The sequence below is a fragment of the Chinchilla lanigera genome, unplaced genomic scaffold (assembly GCF_000276665.1).
Source record: "Chinchilla lanigera isolate Chin_1 unplaced genomic scaffold, ChiLan1.0 scaffold00072, whole genome shotgun sequence".
Taxonomy (NCBI): domain Eukaryota; kingdom Metazoa; phylum Chordata; class Mammalia; order Rodentia; family Chinchillidae; genus Chinchilla; species Chinchilla lanigera.
The window spans coordinates 10,251,870-10,278,466 of record NW_004955473.1 but is presented as its reverse complement, the minus strand read 5'-3'; the positions used below and the strand labels follow the sequence as shown (position 1 = coordinate 10,278,466).

The window sequence follows — 26,597 nt, the reverse complement described above, 5'->3', positions numbered from 1 at the left end:
CGCTTGCCAGGCAGGCGCTTTGCCGCTGAGCTAAATCCCCAGCCCCTCATTTTTTATTTTAAAAAGAAAAAAACTAACAAAACAACAATGAAGACAAAAACAAAACAACACAAAAACAACAAAATGATACATGACCTCAAAACAAAATGATAAGAATTAACAATGGTTGCTACATTACGTACTGTTATCTTCAATGAAGTTGCTCAGTCCACCAGATGTAAGACTCATAAGTGAAATAAATCAGATTCACATGTGTAAACATCATATTTCCTCCCTACTATAAGAACCTGAAAGCGTAAATAAAATCTGAAGGGTACAGTAGATATCGTGAAAGGGAAAGAAACTGCTCAAATAGGAAGGAGCAACTGGGATGAAGGAGGGGAGAGGAAAAAAGAAAGAAGGAAGAGAAAAATATGTACATGTATACACAGGATAGCTAGGATAATTGCACTGCTAATATCTGTTGGTTCATTTGTTTTTAAAAAGCACATCATAGGCCACTATATTGATTTTCTTGTCAAATATAAATCATAGCTCATAGGTAATAGTTTAAACAGGTGGGTTCATAATCTATCAGATAATTAATCTAATGATGCTACAATTTCATTTTGCTCCATTATACACTGTTTTTGTCAGTGATGAAGACATAGAAGACATTCATGAAACCCATAGGTGACTCAAAGCTGGGAAGGGTAGTGAAGATACTGGATAACAGCAGAAAAATACAAAGAAATGGACTGGAGCCATGGTATGGAATTGAATGCAGACTGATTTAAGACCCTGTCCTACGATGCAAATAACCAACTGTGTAGGTACAAGATGCGGGAAGTGAAGAGTTAGCCTTGTGCAGTCATCATAGGACAAAAGTGTGATGTGGTTGTGAAAAACTTCAATTCACCTTTCGCTGTAGTTTCTTAACATGTATTCTTTCTTTCTTAGTATATTGCAAAAGTGCCCTGAGGATCACCATAAGGGCTACCATGAAGTGGAAGTAAGCCTTGAATTTGCTGTTTTTCATCTGTTTCATACTTGGGGACTTATTTTGTTTATATTCTGTGGCTGAGAGATCCTTTTGAAAAGCACTGAGAAGGGGATAGGGATACCTCAGGGATACAGTGCTTATCAAATATGGAACAGGAGTTGGGTTTCATTCCCAGTTTCATGAAAACAAAACAAATACCCTAAAAACTATGAAAAAGCAACAGAAACCAATAACTCTCATTCTACCTCTGAGTAGTCAGATCACTAAATATTTTTTAGAGGGGAATCCAGCACCAAATGACTAGGAGAAGGGAAATATTCCTAGTGGACTATCTTCATAGGTAAAATGCTGTGGACCAAAGTTTGCCCCACAAAGAACCAGTTACTTCTCTTCCTTTATAACTGGATAATTTCCCCTGCTCTCCATTAGGCCCATCTAACAAATGGGTACTCTTGGTAACCACTGAGGCATATACAGATCAGGTAACACGGATTTTTTATGGAACACTGGCTGTGTGTTACATGGTCTAGATAAATCAATCAGATTGTGTGCCTTATAGGCAGTGGGTCAATACGATTATTTATGCATACAAAAGATCCACACTGATTGTGTATGTATTACTAGGCTCATTTTTGGATAAACATTAAGCTGGCTCCCAGGAGTGAATCAGTTCTCAGATTGTCTATCCCACCCAAAGACTTGGCCTCATTCCCAGTTCTGTTTTAGTCAGGTAAGAAATGGCGGTGCAGAGGAGGAAGATTCAAAAGCTGCAGAATAAAGAGTCCAATTTCTTCTCTTCATAATCAACTCATCTCCTGAAGTGAAAAGCCTGTGTTCATTTTGCTTTTTTGTGACATGCGTTATTTTCTTTTTGGTATTAGGGATTGAACTGAGGGCCTTCGTGCTGAGCTACATTTCTAGCCCTTAATTTTTTTTTTTTAATTTTGAGACAGAGTCTTGCTAAATCACTAAGTTTCCCAGGCTGGTTTTAAACTTGTGACCCTCCTGCCTCAGTGCTGGGATTACAGGTGTGCACTATGGCCTGGTTTTTCACAGCAATGTTTAGAAATGGAATTGTGCTTCAGAGTTTACATCAAAAGGTGAATTTCACATTTCAGGAAAAAATAGTATTGATTCTGAACAAATGGCTGATTTTATTGTCAATGCAAATTTTACTTCTTGAGATGATTAGATTTTATTAAACTATTTCTTACATGCCACAAAATACATATTTTGTTAATAAACAGCACATTCCTTAGCCAAGTGGCATTTGTAACTGAGAGAAATACGATGCGAACTGGATAATTTTCTCTGCTCTCCATTAGGCCCATCTAACAAATGGGTGCTATTGGGAACCATGGAGGGGTAGATAGATCATGTAACAAGTATTTATGGAACTTCAATTGTCATTGAAGAGGTGGAAGCTAGAAAAATATACACTTGAGTCAAAAAGCTTATGCTCAAATCTTGTCTATATCACTTAATAACTCTATGGTCATGGCACATTACATAATCTTTCTGACCACCCAAGTTTGCTCCCCTGTAAATGAGAATAATCGTACCTCTTTCTCAGGCAGTGGGTTGTGGAGATAAAACATAACAGTGTGAATAAAGAGTCTCAGTATAATTCCTGGCATATCACAAACTCACAATAAGAGGTATCAGTTATTCTTAGGATTACCAGAGGACATCATGATTAGCTGACAATTAAGACAGGCAATTGAGGATTGTTTCCTTCTAAGGATCCACTTTGTCTCAGAGTGTAGCAAACAAATGCAAATAAGGAAAGAGGACCACCCTGTCACATCACTTCCGCACCTCCATAAGTATTACACCAGCATAGGTCAGAGCATCCTTGTTGGAGACATTTTTGTCTTAAGATTCAGGGAAAAATAACAAGAACTTCAGGAATATGGTTATATTTCTATAGAAGAACCTCTACAGAGTCTTGCCTCCTGCTTCCAGGCAGGCGTGGAGGTCAAGCAGCGATACATTATTGCTATCCTACATTTCTTGAAAAGTTTCAAAAAGTGGGATCTCGGCACAATGTTTTGTGTTGCCATATAGTCTTAGAAACAGTAAGCGCTTCTTAAAGTCTGATTCACATCTTCATGCTGCAGCACTGGCTTCTATTTTTTCTCTCGTCTGTTCTTGTCAGCAAAAACCGCACGCTCTTATTTAGACATTTGTCTCTGCCCTCATCCATCAATATATTTTGATTTGTTGAAATAAGAAACTGAGCACTATGTAAGCTCAGCTGGATCACTGTAAGTACTACTGTAAACAACCGAGCCTTTGCTCTTGGAAGGTGTTATGAAGATCCCTACTCAGCTTTCTTCTTTCTAACTAAAGACAGCCAATATTCTTAAGTACAATCATGGGAAACATCCGTCACTAGTCTGCCACAGTTGTCTAAACAGACGGGAAGTTCTGGCCATAATGGCTGAGCATCTAGGCAGCTGTACCACATACGGCCCCCCTGGTAAATACTCTATCCATTTACCCATCTGATTTTATTCATTGTTCTCCAGTTTTTGTCCATCTGTGCCCCACCTGGGTGCTGATTTGCTCACACCTGGGAGCCGACTGTTTTCAAAGCCAAAGCCTCCCCTTCTCAGCCAAACATCTGAAAGACACGATCTATTTTTACTTTCCGTATTTCCTCACTTCCCGCTCTACCACTGCAGTCCAACTACCACTAATTAGCACTCTACCAGAAGCACTTGCATCAGTGTTACTCATGCTATAAAATCAAATGAATTAAAATAAAAAATCCTTATTTTCCAAATAATCATTAAATAATGATTGACACTGACCCTATAAATCTTGCTTCCCTTGCCTTTTTCTTGGGGGGGGGTCCACATATCATTTTGGATTTTTTGCTATTTATCAAGTCTCTTCCATCAGCCTCCTTGGTGGGTTTCCATTCCTCAACTTTCCCTTGAATATTGCTGTTCCTTAGTTTAGTCTTAAAGTCTTCTCTCTTTTCTATGCTATGCACCCTCCTTAGGAAATCTTATCCACTCCCCCATTTTCCATTACCCCCAGAAACCAATAATCATAAATCTATTCTGAATTTCAGGCCTTGAGCTTTAGACCTGTATCCACGTGCCTGTCAGGTATCTTTACCTGGATGCCCCATAGGTACTAAAAATCCATTATGCCCGAAATTGAACCCAGCATCCAACAGTTGCTCAAACCTGCTTTTCCCACATTCTGTGTGTTAGTGAGTTGTATTACCATCCATGCATACCTTTCAGTTTGAAGTGCAGTCAGCAAGTTCTTTGATTTTAGCTCTAATATTTCACTAATCTGTCTGTTTTTCTCAATCCACACTGTCATACTTTATGTTCAGCCGTCCTCGTTGCCTGCCTATGTAAGTTCATAAAACTGAACGACACCAAGTCAGGCTCATGGCAGACTTGTATTCCAAATGTCAGGTAAACATCCAAAAAGGCATTGGAAAACAACTTAATTTGTCTTGTGAAATGGTGCTAATCACTGGTATATTTATACATTTTGTTCCTGTAATATTTACATTGCTGAAAATGCCTCTTAAGTGGCCCCTGCCTCTAGCACTGTTTTGCTCCACTCTATTCTCTACACAATAGCTACATTTATATCTTAAAATGCATTTCTCTGCTTAATGTTGTAACTGGATAAAATAAAAACTCTATCATGTACATATGGTCCCTCACCATTTCAAACTCGCTTACCTCTGTAACTTTATCTCTCACCACTTCTCTAAAAAAAATTATTTTCACCATTATGTTCTTTTGGTTCAGGCGTGTATGTTAACTGTGTCTGCTGAACACTTACTATGCATGTTCAAAGAAGGTACAGTCTACTGTATATCCCAAACCAAAAGAGAGGAGGTAGTTTTTTAGACTGGCCGTTATGGTGGAAAGTGTCATGTGGAAAGAAGCCCTTCTCATGGTGATGAGGGTCAGATGTTTGCTCTATTTAGACAAAGACTTCTCTTTTCAGCATAACTTTTCCACACAGAAGCAGATAAGTTGTTTAGAGTTGGTGATCGCACTACTGTCTTATTTTAAGTTAAAAAATACCCCACAAGTGAATCACATATATGCATCTTTTCTCTACCCTCTCCTCCATATACATATGTTCACACCCTTCCTAATGGTCATAAATAATGCTCCTTTTATTTATCTTCTTCAGGATTTTGGATCATGGAAGGTGAGACTGTTCTAGAACTTGACAATCTGATTCATTCAACTCTATTAACTATTATTTGTTAATTTTGTTTGTTTTGCTGGCCTTCCAACTCTTGATTTTATTTTTATGATTCTCTACATTTGGCAATTTCCTGAGTTCTTAGGTGAGGCAGAGGCAAAAACGGAAGGAAAATATCCCAAATGGGCACACCTTTAATGTTTTACAAAGTACTCATGGTGGGTAGAGGTGGGAGGAGATACTAGAGCTAGTGACTAATCCCACATTTCTGAGTGATGTGTTCATTTTACTTTTCTTGTTATCCTAGGCTTCAGGTGGAAAGACAAATGAAGCAACAGGAATACTCTACCAATAGTTGCCTATACAACAGCAGCCCTACATTCCTTGCTAACCGATTTCTGATTTTGGTTCAAGAATCAGGTAGCAATATGCTCAAGAAAGATCTCTTAGTTCCACGGGGTCTCAATCCATTATGAAAACAGCATTTCCTTTTTGCTAATGACTAGCAACAGCATCGGCATGTGACTCAATTCTGGCCAATGTGACAAAAGAAGGAAATCTGCTGGTGTCTTTGGCTATGTTTGGGAATCTCATTATATGAGATAATTAAGCCTTATTTTTAAAATTACTTTCAGACATGTGGTTTTTTTTTCTTGCAGCAAAAACCATCCTTTCTGATACACTAATGAATCATAAAACTCTCAACATCTATTTTAATTCTTTTGAAAAGATTATATTCTCTACTTCCTTAGAGCCACCTATTTATGCAGTGTTGGAGCGTGGAAGTCTTTTGAAGGATTGTCTAGTGTATTTCCTTTATTTTACATACCATCCTCTGTGTCTGCAGACTAGAAATAGATCCATGGAGTTTTGGGATATGAAATATACTGTATAATCTCTCTATATGTTTCATACTGATTTTGTAGAATGGTTGTAAAATCAGAATTTTGGATCCAAATAAGAGCTATAGTAATTTTTTTCTCTTTTATTCTCACTGGCCAGAACTTTTGATACATGAATGTAAAATAGACCTTGGAGAGGTTTCTTTTACTTAAGAAAACATTATGACATCTTACAAATAGCTCCTTAAATACACATAAAGAACAAGTCATAGCTACATATTCATTAAAAAGATGTCTAGAGACATTTCATAGTAGTAAATACTTTTCAAAATTTGAATTATTGTTTCATTTTAAAATAAAAAATTATATACTTTGGAAAATGTTCAATAAACAAGATTGACCTTGCCCTCTAATTGATTCAATTTTGGGAGCCCTTAATTGCTATGTCAACATTTCACCTAGCATTACTCCTATCCTAGCTTACCATTTCTCTCAACAAAGTTTTTCCGAGGAGGAAAAAAGTAACTTACATAAAGAGAAACTTCGACTATCTCGCATTATAACAGATACACCAGGCTTCCTTTTTACTTAATTTCTGTATGAGAAAATTGTTATCCATTTCCATGATGCCAAATGGTGATAATGCTTGAAAACCAGCGGTGCCTACCTGAGTGATGTCCATTCCTGAGTCACAGCTCAGTGGCTGTGTGGAAGTCAGACCGTTTGAGCCGATTACAGTTGTGATCATAGCATTCTCATCAATTTTCCGAATCATAGTCCCATCCACAAAGTAAATGAATCCATGCCTATCAACTGCAATTCCTGTTGGGAAGGAGCAAATGAGCATGAGTAGTCTAGTGGGCCACATTTGCACTAAGATCAGTATTTTGAAAGAAATCATGTAAGTGGAAAGGCATTTTAAAGACATATGCATTCAGTTTTGCTTAGCACAGACAGGAAGGTAATAAAAGAGGTTTTCTGAGACACACATTTACTTCTTTGTGTTTTGAAAAGAAATTTTATCTTATCCAGTTTTACATTTCCACCCCCTTGATACTTGCTTATCTCCACAAATGGAAAAAGTCCTCTTGTGATAAAATGTTTGTACTAATTTCCTACAAAGAATGTGTTTGTTATGTATCACAAACATATATTAATAAAATTTATTATAAAAATAAAATAAATGGGAAAAACAGAGTAAGTAGCACATGTTAATTTCTTTTACAAAGGCTACTGCTTATTTTTACAGCTGCATTAGGGAACTGTCTAGGAACATATTAGAATTATGTTCATCAATTCACAGTCCGTTACCAGAGAGTTTGTAATAATTCTGATGAACTGAGACAAGTGCTTTTGTCTCTATTATCTATTAAGAAGGAGGTTAGAGGGCAAAATTATGCCATTACATGGAATAGTTAAGATTCTAGAAAAATAAAAGCCAATAAAATTTTCACAATAGTTTTTACACACTGTGTTAATTACATCCTGGTTTCTTGGAAAGCATATCATAGCAGTAATTAAAAGGTTTGGGTTCTAATACTGAATATACCACTTACAACTGATATGACTGCCTGAGTTATTGTTTCCAAATTTCATCTTCCTGTGGTAAAACAGGGAAAAGATGATCTGCCTTATCTGTCTAAGGTCACCAATTGTTCCCGTTTACCAGGACTGAAGCAGGGCTTTATTTTAAAATCTGGGAAGTCTTTGACAAATGTGGATGCACTGGTTACTATGCACTTAGGTTATTGTGTCATATGAAATAGTATATAAAAAAAGCATCAGACATCCAAGAACATATGGCTCAGGTTCATTTCCTTTTGTGCTTTTGATAGTGCTCTTAAAAATAACCACTTGACATTGCAATAGTCGCCCTTATCTGGGGGAAATATGTTCCAGAATCCCAAGTGCATTCCTAAAACCATGGATAGTAATGAAATATATACATATATATGGTGTTTTTTCTGATACCTACATACCTGTGATAAAGTTTACTTCATAGATTAGGCACAGTAAGAGATTAACATAACAATTTTATAATAAAATAGTACAATTATGAAAGTATATTGTAACAACATATATGTGAGTGTAAGCTCTCAGAATATCTTATTATACTATACTCACCCTTCTCATGATGATGATTGCCTATGTGATGAGATTAAGTGAGGTAAATTTTGTAGGAATTATGACAGCATTAGGCTACTACATAAGGGTTACTTAAGCATAAGCATTGTGACACCTTAACAGTTGATCTAGTGACTAAGATGGCTAATATGTGACCAATGGGAAGGCAGCAATACACTGTGGAAATGCCAGTTAGAGGAACGATTCCATTCCAGAGGGATGGCATGGGATGGTATGAGATTTTAATATGCTACTCAGAGTGACATGCAATTTAAAACTTCTGAATTGTTACTATTGCATTTTTTCATTTCATATTTTTGGACCATGGTTGATCATGGATAACTGAAGCTGTGGAAAATAAAACTGCAGATAAGTAATCTACAATTTAGTCTTCTTTCAATTCCCCATATTTCAGACCTGATGAAATTCACTGAGCATATGTTAAAGTTAGAATCTTTTGCACCAACAAGCATGTTCTTTGATACAATACAACCTACAAACACACACGGTAATTTTCCTTCAAACTGTGACCTCTTCCAAAGACAATTTATAAATCCAAATTAATAAACTGCTTTTAGATGAACTAATTCATTGGCAGGGGGTTAATATTAAAACTTAGCTCTAGCATATACTTTGATTAATCCAGGTGTTCCTTATGAAGTTTTAATCCTTAACATCTTTAAAACTTACAGATTCATAGTAACTTCTAAATACCTCAAAAGTTATTTATGTTTCTATGAAATCTCCAAGGAAACTAGCATTTCCAAATGAGAGAATTCTATGTCAATAAATTCCTTTATCATTTATAAAGGCACAAAAACTTTTAAGCAGGTATATAAACAAACTTTAAAGATTGAGCCAAGTCAAATGATGAAGACATGTGAATATTTATTTGCTCTCCAGAGCATTCCAGTTGAAAATAAACCAAGGGGAACCTATGCTTTTTATTTTAGTGTGTGTTTCAGAATCAGTTTTTTAACTGCCTAAGATTTGGTGTGGTTTGTCTTAGGTCTATGATTCAGGATCATCTTCTATGGTCTCTATATTAAATATCACTAAGTGTGAAATATAAAATTTGGCTGTCATAAGAGAGTGGACTGAAAGATTAAGACTCAGTCCTGGGGAGATGTACTCAAAGTGTATGAAACCTTGAATCACTTGCCAAACATGCTGAATGCCACTGTGCTAGACCCTCTGGTGGCCAATGACAAAGATTCTGGATATACTGCAACTAAGATGGAGAGGCAAACTCTAAAACTCCAGTAGGTTAAGGGTATTAAAGATAAATAGAAGTGTTGCTTTTACTAGGAAGTGATAAATATAGAGAATATGAGCCTTTCAAAATCTGAGCAGGTTCACAAAAAGGTATAGAGAAATAAATGTATCCTTAACTAATTTATTTGGGGGATATGTGTTAGATTTCTGTACTGTAACAAAATTTCTGAAATAATCACCTTAAAAAGAGGAAAGGTTTTATTTTGGCTCACAGTTTTGGAGCTTTCAGTCTATGGTGGCTTGGTCCCATTGCTTTTGGCCGTTAGTCCCACTGCTTGTGGTACATCATGGTAGGAGCATTTGTGAAGGTCTTAGCTTATGGTTAGAAGTGAAAAAGAGGAGGAAGGGGCAAGGTCCCACTGCCCCTTTGAGAGAAACACCTCAATAACCAGAAAACCACTTACTAGCCCCCACCTCTTAAAGTTTCCACTACATCCAAATATGGCCATGTTGGAGATAGAGCCTTTACCAGCTGGACCTTTGGGAGACATTTCATATCCTACCGGGAATAAGAAATCTGCATCTTTAGAGTGACAACAAGGAAGGGAAATTCTATTCCTTAACTACCACATTTCTTAGCACCATGAGAGTATGATGTTTGGGTTGATCTACAAAGGACAAATTTGGACTTTATGTGGCTTTCCCACTTTTAATTTTTGTCAAATTCTAAACATTCTGAATCTCTCTCTCTCTCTCTCTCTCTCTCTCTCTCTCTCTCTGTTCATGTCAGCTGAGCTCTACAGTTGAGTGCTCTTTGGAATAAGTCTTGGCTTAATAAATACTCACTACTGTATTTTTTTCTCCAGAGTATATTCTGCTGATTGTAGAATATTTTCTTCTCATATATTTGTGTAGACAACTTCTTTTTATCATGGTCCAAATTCCAAACACATCTTTTTTCCTTGAGACTCTTTAATTAAATTTGATTGAGCTACACTTATGCTTTGTGTTAAAAAGACACGCAGGAAAGGGCTTGAGGGAACTGTTTGATAGGCGCTTTATAAGTGAACCCAGGCATATTTTATATGTCCATACTTTCCTCTCATTGTCTTTTCCTTACTAGTAAGCAAGCCAGCCAACCAACCAACCAACAAGCAAGCAAACAAATTGCCCAAACGACTAGTTTTATAAACTCTTCACTGGCAAGATAGAATGAGTACTTACTTTTTACTAAGGACAACAATCACATGGGAAAGCTAGGCATGAAAAGGAGGACTATTTTTGTTCATCATTTGGGGAGGATTTCCCTCCAACGATGAGCAGTGCTATAACCCAGGGATGGTGATAATGTAGTATGACCAATTATTGCCTATTAGACTGAGAGGAAAGAGTTGATACATACTTAGTACATTATAAATATTCTTCAGAGATGGAGATGTGAGTGATTTCAGATCACACAAAGCCATCTGAAGCTAGCAGGATCTGGAGCTGCAGATTCAGTTTGTGTTCATATTTTACTATTGTGGTACCTAGATCTCTAAACCTTGGTATCCAGTATTGTAGTCATAATTTGAACAAATGATGTGCTTTTTGACAGTGTTTTCATTAGCACTCAAAATACAGTTGAAGGCACAGTCTTTGCATAAGAAAACCATTTCTGTGGTTTAAACTTTTCACCATTATTCATTTTGAAAGCAAGATTATACAACGCATGCAAGTTTGGACAGTGATGCCAGTGGGTGGGGTTGGTGGTGGTGGATGAACAGCACAGAACGGCTTGAGTTCCCCTAACCCATTTGCTTCCATCAAAGAAAACATTAGGCCCAGAGGCCCATGCAGCATGTTTAGCTTGGAGCACATTTCTATATTTGTGAGAAAATAATAAATCCTTGTAAATTAGTACACATAATGAAAGCACTGACAAGCCATAACCTGGAAGTGTGAATGGTACTGTCTCCATTCATCAGCATTACGCCCTAACAAGCTTCTTCTTATGGAAGGACCTGCTCATAAATAAAGTCCATCTTGTAAAAAAAATTATTCACAGTCTTATGCAAAGTAAGGGCCATTATATAACATCTGAACTGCGGTTCCTTTCTCTGTGAAGCCTCTCTCTGTATGAAATGGCTGCAAATTACAGGCAAAATGATTTGACTTCTTCCCTTGTCTTATTATCCTCCAATGAATAAATACTATAATTCTCAAGAAGACAATTGCCTAAAGCTGGGGAAGCCTGAATGGTTACTAATAAATTTATCACCTGTTGGGGAAGGGGATGCTGCTGATCAATATTGAAGGAACAGAGGCCAGCTGATGTAAGCATTGGGAGTCCAGATGTGAAGCTGAATAGCCTGGAAATAGTAGCTAAAATCCTAAATTAGATAACAGCAAAGATCAGAGTTTTTGGCTGTGCACAATGCCAATTTCAATGGTTGGCAGAGGGAATCTCTGCATTTAATTTTTTAAAAATTACAGCTGTTGAGACTACCTACACTTTTATTATTGTTATATGAATAATGAAGCTTCTTTTTGAATAGAAGCTTTGGAAAGTAGTCATAAAATGTTCTTCATCTATAGCCCTGGCAACCAGAAAACTGAAATACTGGATTTTTCCCTGCCACAATGTGCTTTTTAATTTTATAAGACATAGATAAATGGTTCAAATCAACTTCTAGGGAATGTTCTAGGCTCAATATTGTGTCAGTGCAATCTCTAATACTGAGAGTGCTGAACTGTGCTACTGACATTAGCTAGTTGATTCTAAAGTGTCCTTTAAGTCAAAGAGAGATAAAAATATTCTGCTCTGTTCATGTGGATTACTATACTCTGGAAAATGGTATCATATGTATGGTACATATGGAAACTTGCCAATAGGCAGAAAAGCCTTTTCTCTGAATGATCTGACTACTGTCCACTTAATTACCCACTGAGATCAGAAAGGGCTGAGTTACTTCTGCACAATAAGCCTGCTAACTTCTCTTGCTAGGTAGCCATTAAATGGAGCTTCTAGAACTTGGAGGGCTTACAGATATCTGTGTGCCACTAGGGGTTGGAATGAGACAGAATTTAATGAACAGCTGAGATGATTTCACCGCGTGGTTAATAATGAGATCAGAATTTCTCCAATAGGAGACACTAATAAGCTCAATATACTATTGCATGACTAGTGAAGAGTGTGAGTCATTAAATCAGATGCTGTTTAATAAAAATATCATAATATATTGTAAACAGTAAAGGTCAATTGCCAAAGAACTGAATTACAAATTTAAAATGATAAACATTCAATCTAATATTCTGACTGCAGTGTCCTCTTTCTTTAATGACTCAAAATGTACTTTAAAAGGTTTCAGAATCATCACAAGAAACAGTAGACTCATTGGCTAGTTAATCAAGTATTCTCATTGACAGAAAGGCAAACAAGGCCAGGTACTATGATTATTATTATTTTTTAGCATTTTGTCTTCTGTTCTCAAAGCTTTAGACTTCAGCTTTGCTGCAAGGCAAAATGACAGCTTTCCCATCTCCACCAACACTATATTTGTAAAAGCTTACTGAAACAGTTCCTTCTCTTATGTAGTAATTAATTCAAGATTTTATACCTACTATGTATAAGTCACTTTCTAGACACTGGGAGTACAGGACAGTATTAAACAGATATGACAATGCCCTTGAGGAGTTCAGAAACTGGTGGAGGAGATGAACAAATAACTAGGCAATTACAACATCATTAGATAAGCATTAGTTTGGAGCAAATTCCGGATGTCTTGGGAACAGCCTCAGGAGCTGGACTGGGGACATTAAGGTTACAAATGATTTCTGAGTTGAATGAAGTATAAGCCGAAATCTAAAGAGCCACACTGAATTCCTGATGCATCTTGTCTGAAGTCCACGCAAATATCGCTGAAAATCCATGAAGGATGACGAATATTACCAAATAATAATTATTTCCATTTGCTGAGAGTGCTATATTTCAGGTGCTGTGTTGGATTCTTTACATGTACTTTTGCACTTAAACCTTACAACAGACTTGTGGAGTAGGGGTTAATGTCATGTTTAGATGAGAAAATAGAGATCCAGAGAAGTCAAGTGGCTAACTCTGGACTACATACGTAGAAAATGCTAGATTTAGCTCATGTGTGTCTGAGTTAAGCGCCTGTTCTCTTAACCACTACACTATTTAGCTTAAATAAGGCTGTCAATTGCTTTTCCACAAGGTTGGGGTAAGACTGATTTAAGAGGCTCCATAGCTCCACTAAATTATCTGTAAAATGTCTTGTATAGTGGTGTTGTCATAAGGAGACGGTCTATAATTTTTGTTAGATTTTCAAGAAGATTCGTGACCTCTTTTAAATTATTTATAATCTCACTATGCCTATAGACCTCTTAGATCTCTCCAGAAGTATTCTTCAAATATAGTTTGTAGCTGCAGTCCCCACAAAATTGAGGCGTTTGAAGAACATATTCAGAGGTTTAACACAGTCAGGAGTTCGATAACATGGCTTTTATCATATGAGCTACCACGTTAAAAGTAGGGTCAGAAACTCATATGTTTTTCGGTGCCTGGCAGGGACATAAATGTAAAGGTTAGACCAGGTACAGACAATATAGGTTTTAGGGGAAACTAAGGTTAAACAAAGAGATTGTTTCTCACCTAAATGCATTTTAGTATAAAAAGAGAGACACAGTGTCAGGCAAATGAATTCTGTCTTTGAAATGGGATTGACCCTTGAGGTGCTAGTTCACACTGCTTGCTAGCAGATAATTAGGAGTGATATATCAGCAGTGAAGATGTTGCTGTAACCAGAGAAGATCCAAGAACTTAGCACAAATCTGAGTAACCAATTTAGCACTGCCATTAAAGTAATGTTTTGGTACTGGTGCTGTGAAACCAAAGATAACCAAAACTAACTGTGATTGTCATCAATGAAAAATGAAATACTTGAAAAACTGGTGATGATACAATTCTATCTAAGAACATACCCCTTTTTTGTTCCAACCAAAACAAAAATTCCTAATTTGTCAAAAATTCATCACATTTAGTCAAATCAAACCGCAAAAGTAGATGTCTGAGAGTTGAACTTTGCTTTTGCTCTGGTTCCTTTTCTTTTTCATTCCTCTTTTGGGGAGTCATTTCATCTTTAGTATGACAAAGACAATGCTGTGTGCTTGAGTATATGTTTCTTTCTGTGATTAGAGCTAGATTATACTTCCCAGGCTTCTTGGCAATGAAAATGGGGCAGAAGTGATATATGCTGCATTGAGGCCAGGTCCTTGAAAACAATCTACCGACTTCCCCTAAAATCACTGTCTTCCTCTGTAAGTTGGTTGGATTCAGAACATCTAGTGGAGGATTCCAATGCCTCAGGTATTGAGGATCTACCAGACAGGAGATTAGGTCCTTAAGTCACAGTCGGAGCAGGTTCTCCCCCACTCCTAAAAATGCACACTGGACTAGGACGGGAATGGTACATCACTATTTTGTCAAGCCACTGAGATGGCATGTGTATGTTTACGATAGTTGTTAGTTTGGCTTGACAATTGCATTTGCCAACTGAAATCATATTTAATTTTTATGTTTTCAGTAGATATTTCTCTTTACTTTATCTTAAAATTTACATGAAATTGTACACATTAGGTGGGTATATGTGAAGTTTCATTCACAGTACATGTATGTACTGTGGAATGTTCAAATCAGGTTAAACATAACTTGTCTCCTCAAACATTTATCATTTTTCTCTGGTGAAAACACTTAAAATCCTTCCCTCAGCTGTTTTGAAATATACAGTTTATTATTGTTATATATAGTCATCACATTGTGCAATAAAAAAGCAGAACGTTTGGCTCCTATCTATCTAACTGTAATTTAGTACCCACTGACTAACTTTCATCCCTCCTCCCAAGACACTCCCCAAACTTTGGTATCTACTACGCAACTCTCAATTTCTATGAGATCAAAATGCTTTTCTTTTATGAAGCTTTCCTGCAAACTCCAGTTCATTACGGTGTCTCTGCTTTCTAAACCACAGACGCTGTTCTTTACTCATGTATTATTAATGGGAATTCTTCAATCTTGCTTTGTCTAGGCAATAAACTACCTGAAGGTAAGAACTTGATTTTATGATTTATTTTTACATCTCAATGAATCCAGCAGACATGGATACAAATGTTCAATAAACCTTCCTGAATTAGAGACAAAATTTCCATGCATTGATTTTGAAGCACATCTAACCTGAATGAAATAAAACAAGCCAGGAGGTCAAAAGCCACCTAAGAATTTTTATAAAAATGAGTTTAGAAAGGGTGCAACGATAATCTCTCTAAAAATTTTTAAGAGGGGTATAGTACCTATCTGTGATGACTGGAGTGTGGGATAAGGAGGTGTTCACAATCAAGAGTAAAGAGGGGGAGGATTGTGGATTAAATTAAATGCAAATAAATTTGATATACGTGGATAGCTATACTAAATAGCTTAGCGCTCCCTCACCACACCAAATCCACTCTGCTCTGCCAGCATAGCTTTGTGTTGAGCTCTTGTAATCTTGCCCAACCTTACCATGTCAGGAGTTCTAAAGAAACAGAAGTGCCTGAAGAATTGGCTCTAACTTGCTTTACCAGGGACTACATAAAGGAAAACAGAAAGAATGCTGGCTGCAAGGTAAGGTTAGGGATCTAACTGACTTTTGTTGCAGATTAGCTGAGAACTTTGAGGAAGGATTTTAAGCACTTAGTGTCTTAATTTCCTAGACCATATTTTAGCTATTTACATGTTAAAATGGAGTGAAGCTTATAAACACCAATGAAATGAAAGGACTTTGAAGAGGAGAAAACATTACAGTGGTACAAAGAGGTATTCTGATTGCACAGTCATTGCTACATTCCTTCCTGAAGGTAACCTTTCTAAGCCTAGAATCAAAGATGTTCACACAGTCCCCATTTCAACATTTTAGTCTTTTCTATGTTGGACAAATAGTATAAGATTTAAGTCCATAAAATCTTATATAACATTTGTTAGCACAGTGCCCTATGTGAGACTCGCCATAGAGTGAAGGCAATCATTGAAAACAAATTCTTAGTTTGGGGGAACTACGGATGTCAACATCTTCAAACTTTTATAGGATATTAATGTTTTGATACAGAGAATCAAATCAGTGATGCTCCATGCTGTGCAACTGGTTTGAAGCCAGACTCTGGTTTGAAGGTAGCATTGGTCTCTCAACATTCAACTGTGAGTCAGACACTAAGAATGGTGTAAGTTATTTTCCCTTGTTTTATACAGGTTGATGTGTGTATTTGTGTGTGTGTAACAGAGACTGAGATAGGTAGGTGGTTCTAGTTCAAACTGAACTGAGCACCTCTTGTTTTATTTTTGTGCTAGAATTCTTGCTCAAAAGATGCCTGCAAGGTGAGATTTAAGTGAACTCAGTACATATGGGCTAAGATAAATGAGGTTTACTAAATCTGAGGTGAATATTTTATATCCCCCTTACAAATTCTTCAAACAAAATGCAACTATATATAGACACAATTCAGATACACTTAGAAGAAATCCCTGTCATCCTAAGAAAAACAAATGCCCTACAAGATCCTTATGTCAACAATTAGCCTGAGGAAGGCAAGTTCATTTGCTGTCCATGGGGCAGCAAAAAACTAATTGCAGTTGTTGGACTCTATGGAAAATGAGTCTCTTTCAAAGTATGTGAGTGACCAAGAGGTTCTGGCAAAAAGAAAACTAAGGCAAATACTTTGTCCTGAGTACTCAATAAAAGCAGGCTATGAGGAACTAAGTGCTTACTATTCACCAAAGTGTGTTAATTCAATAATTAAAATTTCTTTGGGATAATTATTTGCATATAGTGCCCATTCAAATACAGTTCAGAGGCCCATTTAAAATTCTCCCAGCATGCACATATCTCTACTAGCGGAGAAGAGGAGTTCACCAAGTCAGGAGTGGAAGATAGTCATTTGTACAAGTTAAGACAAGGTAATGAGCACTGTGTGAATACCATTTTCAACTGTTTAAATGGAAGTTCAAGCAACATATAGGAGAACTGATTTGGACTCAGTCAGTAATACATGAACACAGTAATAACACAAGCAGAAATATGACAGCTAAGTGAAAGCAGAAAATAGTCAAATTTGTTTCATGAGACAAACAACTCTTTGTACTATTTCTTCTTTTTCCACACTCTGACCTGCCAATGTGACAAGGTTGTTCTGCAAGGCATTAAAAGAAGCTGGATACTTGGTTCAGAGGAACTGGTGGTGTCCTTAGCCCCATCTCGATTGAGTTTAGGCTTTCCAATATCGTTTCCCTACCTACCATTTTTCTCTAACTTCAGTCACCCGAATAACTCCATGAGAGATTTTAGGCTGAGGAAAGGGTCTGGTCGCAGAAGTTGGAAGATCTGGTTGTATGACTGTGACTTGAACAAATTTACGTAATCTCCCAGTGCCCAGCTTCTTGCTTTTGTCTCATGGTGAGAATAAAAGCTGAGCTGCCCTCATCTGCGGATTACTGAAAAGGCCAAATAAGAAACCCAGCTGTTCTGTGAAATCTTGCCAAAAAGGTTAACACAAGGGGTGTTAGCATTTGTTTATATTTCTGATGAAAAGTTTTCTGATATCATGCCGTGTGTATGTTACATGATTACCTGCTTCAATATGGCCCTGTGAGTAATTCTGTCAGCGTCTCTTCTACGCTGATAACAATGCATGATCAGTCTATACATGATCTTAGATTGTTTCTCCAGTCAAAATGGTCTATGCAGTCACTTCCCTATCACCAGAGATTTGCCTGCACCATCCCCTGTGTCTGGAATGTCCTTTCTCTTTTCTAGTATTCAAATCCTGCTCTTCTTTCAAGATACAGAAGTCTAGCCTGAAGAGTTACAATATAAAAATCGACTCGAATACCTGAATATATCTTGATGGAAGTATTTTTTGTAAATTATATCAATTTTTTTGACAGAAATCTTCTGACCTATTAGAAGATATGTGTAATAGAAATGCAAGTGAGTAGGAATGGGGCATAATAGGACATGAAGTTGCTAATGTAAAGCCTGGACTGATATAAGAACATAGAAAGTTTTTGACCAGACTCAACAACACATTTTATGTATGGAGTTGGGACCACCTTAACAAATCCATTTTATGACCACGTTACCCTCACATGAAGGACTAAGTTGTTTATTTCCCATTTACAAATACTTCGTTATTCTCCACTTCCCTGTCTCCTCTCCTTTGCCTTATGCTTTGATTCATTACTCCTTTTGGAGTTCATTTAATATGTTAGGGATAGAGGTTAGAATCTAGTTCTCAGTTTTTCTTTCACTTTGTGTTCAGGCTCTTTACCGTGTTCCTTTCTTTTCCTCATTTCCCTATTCTGTTCATTTCCCCTTTACCTTTCTCTTCAAATAACAATTCACTCGCCATTCTCTGAACCCCTGTGGTGTTTAAAGTTTTACCACAAAACCTAATGTTGGATTACAGTTTTCTCTAGTGAATCCTCCCTTTTCTCCCAAACCAGATTACATACCATTTAAGGGCAGGCACCATGCCTTCTTACTTCACTTCTGATTTTTTAAATTCGCTGCTTGAAATGTTTAGCGAAACAGCAGAACTCACTGAACACTGTAATTTTTTTAACAAGATGTACTGGGACCATGGTGTGGGTTTGCCAGAGGAGCTAAAACTAGTGGGAGTCTTACGAATAAGAAAGTGGGGCTATTGGCCTTGGTGTCTTATTGACATCAGTTAAATACATTGAATGCATCAAGAGGATGACATCTCTGGGTACCTGTCCAATAGTTAGCTTTTGTGTAACAAAAGATGGCCACATTAACACCTTTGCTGCATATAGGAGAACTTTGTATATTTCTAGAATAAATTACTAAGGTCTTCATTAGAAAGAACACTTTTTTTTTTTTTTTTTTTTTTTTGGTACCGGGAATCAAACTCACGACCTTGTGCTTGCCAGGCAGGCGCTGTGCCACTGAGCTAAATCCCCAGCCCCTTAGAAAGAGGACAGTTTGTGCAGTTAAAAAGAGTAGCTAGCAACAGCCAGTGAGTCTCATAAAGCAAGTAAAACAAAACTAAAGTGAGGCTAGTGGAGGTACTGCTATATACCAATTTTGAACTTCAATGATTCCTTAATTCAACAGTTCAGCATCTTCAGCATTTCCAAGGAACTAGAAAATATCAATTTATGGCCAGTTTGGAAGGCAGTGATTTGGGTCACTTGTTAATTGACTAAATTTTAAACAATTCAAATTAATTATTTGAATGAAGTCATTTTGTTAAAATTAGACCATATATATTTTTCTTTGGGCGGGGAAAATATGTAGACCAGATATATTTGGGAAATAAAATAATGCCCAGATTCAGTAAAAAAAATAGAGTGCTAACTGTTGATTGTGGTTTCTCAAAAATTTTGAGCTCACTGAACTAAAATCAGAAGATGTAAAAGTAGCTTCCTCCAGTTCACTCTCCAGGAATGCCATCAGCTTTACTACTCTGGGAAAGGTGAGAAAGAACCTTATGAATGACTGCAAGTCCTAAAGCAGGGCTGAAGTGGTAGCTTTCCTGAAGTTCTGATTTGACTTTGTTCAAGAACACAGAGAGAACATCACGGAGACCAGTGTAAGTAGTCTTGGCAGAGTTTATGCTGATGAGTTTTGGCTTGGGGAGGGACAAAACAGAGCTATCAATGTATTACTATGGCTTCAACTTCCTTGGGTAGAGCTGTCCTCCAAAGTGAGAACTGCATCCTGCCCTCTTCAAGAAATTACCTTGTAATCAGCTTCCTTTTCGGAGTAAATTGTGGTAAAATGGGCACCTACCCACCTTCCTTCCTCTCAAAACCTATTATTCAGTCTAATAAGATTTTTGAAAAACCAAATGGAATAGCTAGCAAATGAAACTTGGAAAAAAATAGAGCAGGCTTTGATATTTGAGGCTTGAAGATAACCTCATATTTGAGTTATTAAGCCTATGTTTCCTCAGGGAGAAACTTTAAATGGGCCAGAACTCATTCCTGTGACTCTTTGGTCAACCGTAAAGTTGACTCATTATACCATACTTGGAATCTTTCAGGAAGTTCACAATCAGCCATTTAGGAAACTCAGCATACAGACACATACTCAAGGTGCTGGTGGGTTCTCTTGCTAAAGAAGAGCCTCAAATCCAACCATCTCAGGAAATAAGCGAATAATGTCAGCCACTGCAAGGGGCCTGAAAAGCCTATTCTGAGACTAAAACCGGTGTGTTCTCATGTTAGTATTTGTGCCTTACAGGTTGGTAAATATTTTGACTATGATCTCTGTATTAAAGAAAGCCTTACTGAAACCAAACATAACAAGACAAAACTAATTACTTTTGAAACGTAACTGTCAGGTAAAAATTTCAAGTTGTTTTGTAAACCCTCTTTCTTACTTAAAATGTTTCAAGATTATGACATACGTCAAATAGTAGGCAATCAAGAAAATACTACTACAGATCACTAGGTATTCTTCACCCACTTCTAGCAGATGTTAACATCTGGTTTGTGTATCTCTTTTACAAGAGGAAATGTTGATGTAGCCAAAGCCCCACCTTCTTATCCCTACATCCTTTTTCCTTTTCTTTCCAGAGCTAACCACCACTGTGAAGTTAGTGTCTATTGTTCCCATGCACATTTTTATACACTTCTACATCTTTATACATCAACAAGTGATATATAATACATCTTTTGTGCTTTAAAATATTATGTAGTTGGGCTGGGGATGTAGCTCAGTGGTAGAGTGCATGCTTAACATGTGTGAGGCCCTGGGTTCCATTCCTAGAATACAAAAATATCATTTAGCATTAGATGTCAGGGATGATTGTTCAACAAGGCAAATCTACTTGATGTTTCAGAACTGTACACATACAATAGTAATATTATGCTATGCGCCATATACTTGACCGCAATAAAAATACATAATGTCACACTTTATGTACCTTTTCAAATTTTCTCTTTCATTCATGCAACATTACGTTCTTGTGCCTAGAAATGCTTTTACATGAGGAGGTAGTTACTTCAGCTTTACTATTGTACAAAGCACCATTATTTGATTAATCTTTATTATTAGATTAGCTTGTTTCTATTTTTATACTGTAGTATGTAGCATATATCCCGGCATTTGTCTCCTTATGTACATATGAACCTGCAACTTTCCATACATTTTCTTCTAGGTAAGCACACCTCAGTACCTCTCTTTGACATGGATGCTATTTTCCCCTTTAGCTGGATAAAAAATTTGGAAAGTAAAGGGAATGAAAATTAGAAGTGTGCATACACAATAAATGAAGTTTGAAAAAAAAACAGAATTTGAATATGAAAAATTTTGAAAACAAAATATTTATTACTAATCTTGAAAGCAATCCGATTAACATCTGTAATTAGTTTTAAAATGCTTCAATTCTTCATTCTCATCATCATCTTTTATTCAGTACATTCTCTGGGCCAGGCATTGGGTGAATCCATTTTGTGTCATTTCATCCTCTGTGGTCTTATAAGGAAGGTAGGTACTATTTCCATTTTAAAGATGAGAAAACAGTGGCTTAGAGATGTATTCAAAATATATTTATTTCTGTGATTTTGTCTGTGCAATTCTGAAGGTTCTGATTTCAACTACTCTACTTTCTAAGCATTTCGAATTTCACAGAGCTCAAATACTAAAAATACATAGTATGATTCAAGGGTTACTGAAAAGCCTGCTTTAAAATACCACTATGGGAAGTTTTCTTTAAGGAAATATGTTGATAAATTCCATGATATAAAGTTAGACAACTCTTATAGGGTTAAGAAAAAGAAGGGTTGGGAATACAGTGGGTGGGGATAGAGCTCAGTGGTAGAGCACTTGCCTACTAGCATGTGCAAAGCCTTGGGACTGCTTCTGTAGCACTGCAAAAGAGAAAAGTAAAAAGGAAAGTGAAAAGAAATGACATGGGGGGATGACAGAGATGACAAACTTGGAAAAATATTTGCAATACATATGGGAAACAAAGGGATGTTTTTCTTATTTTCCAAACAGAAAGACCATAGCTTATAGTGAATTTACCAAAAAAGAAATACAAATGGCCACAAATATATGTAATGATACTCAATTTCACTGATAATTAAAAGGAACCACAAGTTACAGGATACCATTTCCCACTGATCAAATGCATACATATTAAAGGGTTTCTGTTCAGAACTGCTGAAGGCATGGCACTCTTACACACTAGTGAGAGTGTAAATGTGTTCAGTCTTTTGGGAGGGCAATTTGGTATTACTTACTGCTGTTAAAAATTAACCCTATGAAGCTAGGTGTGGTTTCATAGGCCTGTAACCGCAACTGCTTGGGAGACTGCAGCAGGAGGATCCTCACAAGTTCAAACCCAGCCTGGGTAATTTAGTGAGAATTTGTCTCAAAAGAAAATTCTTCTGGGAAGATACCCAGAAGGGGAGTAGCTGGCTCAAATGGGACCTCCAATCCTAGATTTTTGAGGAATCTCCACAATGATTTCCACAGTGGTTGCACCAGCCTACACCCCCACCAACAGTGGAGAAGGTTTCCTTTTTCTCTGCAGCCTCTCCAGCATTTGTGCTTGGTTGATTTCTTGATAACAGACATTCTTTCCTGGGAGAGGTGGAGTCTCAGTGTTGCTTTAATCTGCATCTCTCAAATGACTAGTGATGTTGAACATTTTTTGTATATTTATTTGCTATTTGCATTTCTTATTGCAGCACAATTTGTGATAGCTAGATCTTGGAAACAACCTAAATGCACATCAGTTGAGGAATGGATAAAAAGGGTGTGGTCTTTTTATATAGTGGAATACTACACAGTCATAAAGAAGTATAGCTGGGAGATTTTTATAGGTAAATGGATGTAACTTGAGACCATAATCATAAGAGAAATAAATCAGACAATGTGCAAACATCATATTGTCTCCCTAGTGTGAGAAACTGAAAGTAAATAAGATCCCAAAGGTACAACAGATACTGTAAAATGGAAAGGAACTTCAAAAGGTAAGAGAAACTGGGATGGGGGAATAGAGAAAAGAAGGAAGGGAAAAGCAAAAAATACATATATGTAAGATAGTTTTAGTACTAATTTCTCTTAGTTCATTGAAAAGAAAGATTTGTGCTAATATTGTTTGGACAATTAAATGCTGGTATCTTGTACTATGAATAATTTAAAGATAACAATATGTAATGTATTAGCCATTGTTACCCTCCTATGTCTTGTTTTGAAATTTTTGTGTTTTTTTCTCTTTGAAACAGAAAAAAGGAGTAAAAAGTAAAAAGGCTGGGGATGAAACTCAGCATGAAGGCCCTGGGTTCAATCCCCAGGACCACAAAAACAAAAAACAAAATTAACCCTATGTATATATTTACATAAATACTCCAAAATATATGAACTAGTGCTCCCTGCACCACTGTAACAATAAAAAGTAAAACAAGTCCATCAAGATGCAGCTGGTTTAAGAAACGGTGATATATCCTTATGCTGTAGTATTAAGCAACTCCTAAAGTGATATATATGCAGCATGACTTTATGAAAAGACTGCTTTAGCCAAAGATCTCCATCTAATTGTAACTTTATAGAAAGTAGCGTGATAAAACAGGTTAGGTAGAATGAGTATAAAAACAACCAAATCCAGTGTAGCAGAAATTCAATCAAAAGACCCAATTTCTACAAAAAAATATCAAATGAAATGTGTGGATATAGTTTAGCCATGGTATAGAAATATATATTTGAGAAAATGAGATAAAACCAAACACTGACTAATGAAGAAATATCAGAGATTTTAATAAAAATAATTCTGATAGAGTAGAGTGGAGTGCATGGAACGTGTGCACACTTTCGTAAGGGAGGGCAAGAAACAAGACTGGCTACATGCAGATACTGCTTGAAGTGAGGTAATGGGCTGAGGGGGGTCGTCGTACATTTCTTTAATTTCCTGTATATATGAGCACTTTCATAATAAACAATTTAAAAAGTATAACTTCTGATTTTACTACCTGTATGTCCTTTTACGTGATGTTACCAGGCCTTACTGAAAAAGAAATTTTCTAACAGGTTTTCCTTTCTTAAGAAATTATGAACAGAACATCTAAGCACATGGGCACAGGTAAATGGCCAAACTTATAATTAATGACTAAAAGCTTGAATGCGAAGATTTTCAAGATAAATTATTAAATGAAACAAGCGGGGGCAAGGAGTAGTCTACCTGATATTATTCCTCTGATTCAGAGAAGGAAATATATATGGAGGGAATCTCAAGAAACTTAAAATGGGGAGAGGGACCAGGGTCTGTGTGTTTGTGGTAAAGAATCTTGAATGTTTCTTTTTGTACCTTTCTATATAGTTCAAAATTCAAATCATAGTATTATTTTTATTTTTCAATACCAACAGGGTTTGTCTAGATGGTGAGATTGTGAGTCATTTAAAGTTTTGTTCTTTATGCTACTCTAAAAAATGTGATTGTAATTCCTACTATGACTTGCCTGCCAGGATTCCAAGGCTTTCCATTTAGGTTTATTTCTTCACGTATAGCACTACCCCATTAGTAGGCATCTTGTGCCATGTTTAGATGAGAATAATTCATTATCAACTATCAGTGTGATGAAGCTCATTCATGGACAGGTGCCATCTATCAAAGCAGCGACCTAATTCCTCAGAGATCAAGCCATAGGACAGGATAGTGTGTATGTATGTATGTATGTGTATCTATGTTAAAATAGTATGTATATGTGTACGTTTGAGTAATACAGAAGCTGTCCCATAATACTTATGCAAGTGAAAACTAGCATTTAGGTATTGCCATAGCACATAATCAATTGAAAACTAAGATGTTTGTCTTCTGTTGAATTATTTTTAAATGCTCAGAACATTAAGGAGAAGAAAACAGCAATGGCCTATAATTCCTTCTGCAACAATTAACACTGTTATCCCTTGGATATACTTTATTCCAAACATTTTTCTCTATATGTACGCAATACCTTTGTACCCTTACAGATAGAGCAGCACACAGTACATAACTTTTTGTGTCCTGAACTTTCCCTTGAACAGTATTTTGCATTTTCCTTATTACCTACAGGGCTGTATCAAGGTGGGGAGGGTAGGAGTGATCTATCTTGGGTGCTGAAGGTTAGGGGAAGAGCAATTTCTGCAGAAATATTAAAAATGATAAGAAACCTGATGAATAGTATGTCTGTTTTTACTATCCCCATTCACTGGAAATTCTAAATGTCAGTGATAAAACCCTCCTCTCAAGGTCTCGTGCTTCTTTAGTATACCTCTGTACGCCCACCTAGTTCTGACTGGGGGTGACTCAGGAGGAAAGACTGGATTTCTTTCTAGAGGAGACAAGCTGAGGGCTTTAGAGAGTCACTGAAAGAACGAAGAGCAGACATTCCAGACATCTTTCACTTTACCAGTTTGCTACCTAGATTCAACCAGCTTGGAAAAACTCGTAAAACTCTCTTTTTCGTTGATTTAAGAAAATACAGCAGCTGTGTTTCCTACGTGCACATCACATAAATCCTTAGTGATGCTGGTGCAAATGGTCTGAGTCATATCATCTATAATCACTGGGCTGAAGTGGCCAAAAAATACAATCAATTGTTCAATTGTAACATCACAATAGATTTCTTGACTCCATTTCCAGCTGTGTTTTAGCCCATGGTGTTGTTAATTCATGGATTTCCAAAGACATTCTGATTTGCTATGTGTTTTTTACCTCATACTCCTGTTCACTTATCCAGTATTTCTAGACGATCAATGAGGTTAAAAACATCATCTGATGATTCCTATATTGTGGAGTAAATATTCTGGATTCTTTGCAAAGTCAGTACACTGTAGACAGAAAATTCCTCCAAAAACTAGCAAAACATGGTAGACTCACCAGGAAATGACTTTTCTGTTTCTCTGATTCTATGTTCAGCTCCATGCATCTGGTAAAATTGAAATTACTGGGGCATTTTGTATTGAAGATGGAGCAATATAAGGCCATGGTCAAAATTTTAACTCTAATACAGTTTCGTGTTTTAGAATCTTAGAAACAAACATTTCACATTGAAAAAAATTTCCTAATTAACTTCTGAAGAATTTGTACGTTAAAACATCTTAGCTTGCTGAACAAGACTGATAAAAGCAAATGTACTACCTTCTGCTGAGGAGAAACTGTATTTAGAAGGAACTTGCTATTCTCATAAAACTTTTAATAGGAAG

General features: G+C 36.6%; 1 protein-coding gene across 1 annotated transcript in view; it reads right to left on the bottom strand.

The window, feature by feature from the left end:
- Tenm1 (teneurin transmembrane protein 1) overlaps positions 1 to 26,597 on the bottom strand; it is a 784,186-nt gene that overhangs the window by 63,541 nt on the left and 694,048 nt on the right. Inside the window, exon 25 of the mRNA XM_005401273.2 lies at positions 6,686 to 6,840. Within this exon, the coding sequence (XP_005401330.1) occupies positions 6,686 to 6,840 (155 nt within the window). The remainder of the gene's footprint in view (positions 1 to 6,685; positions 6,841 to 26,597) is intronic.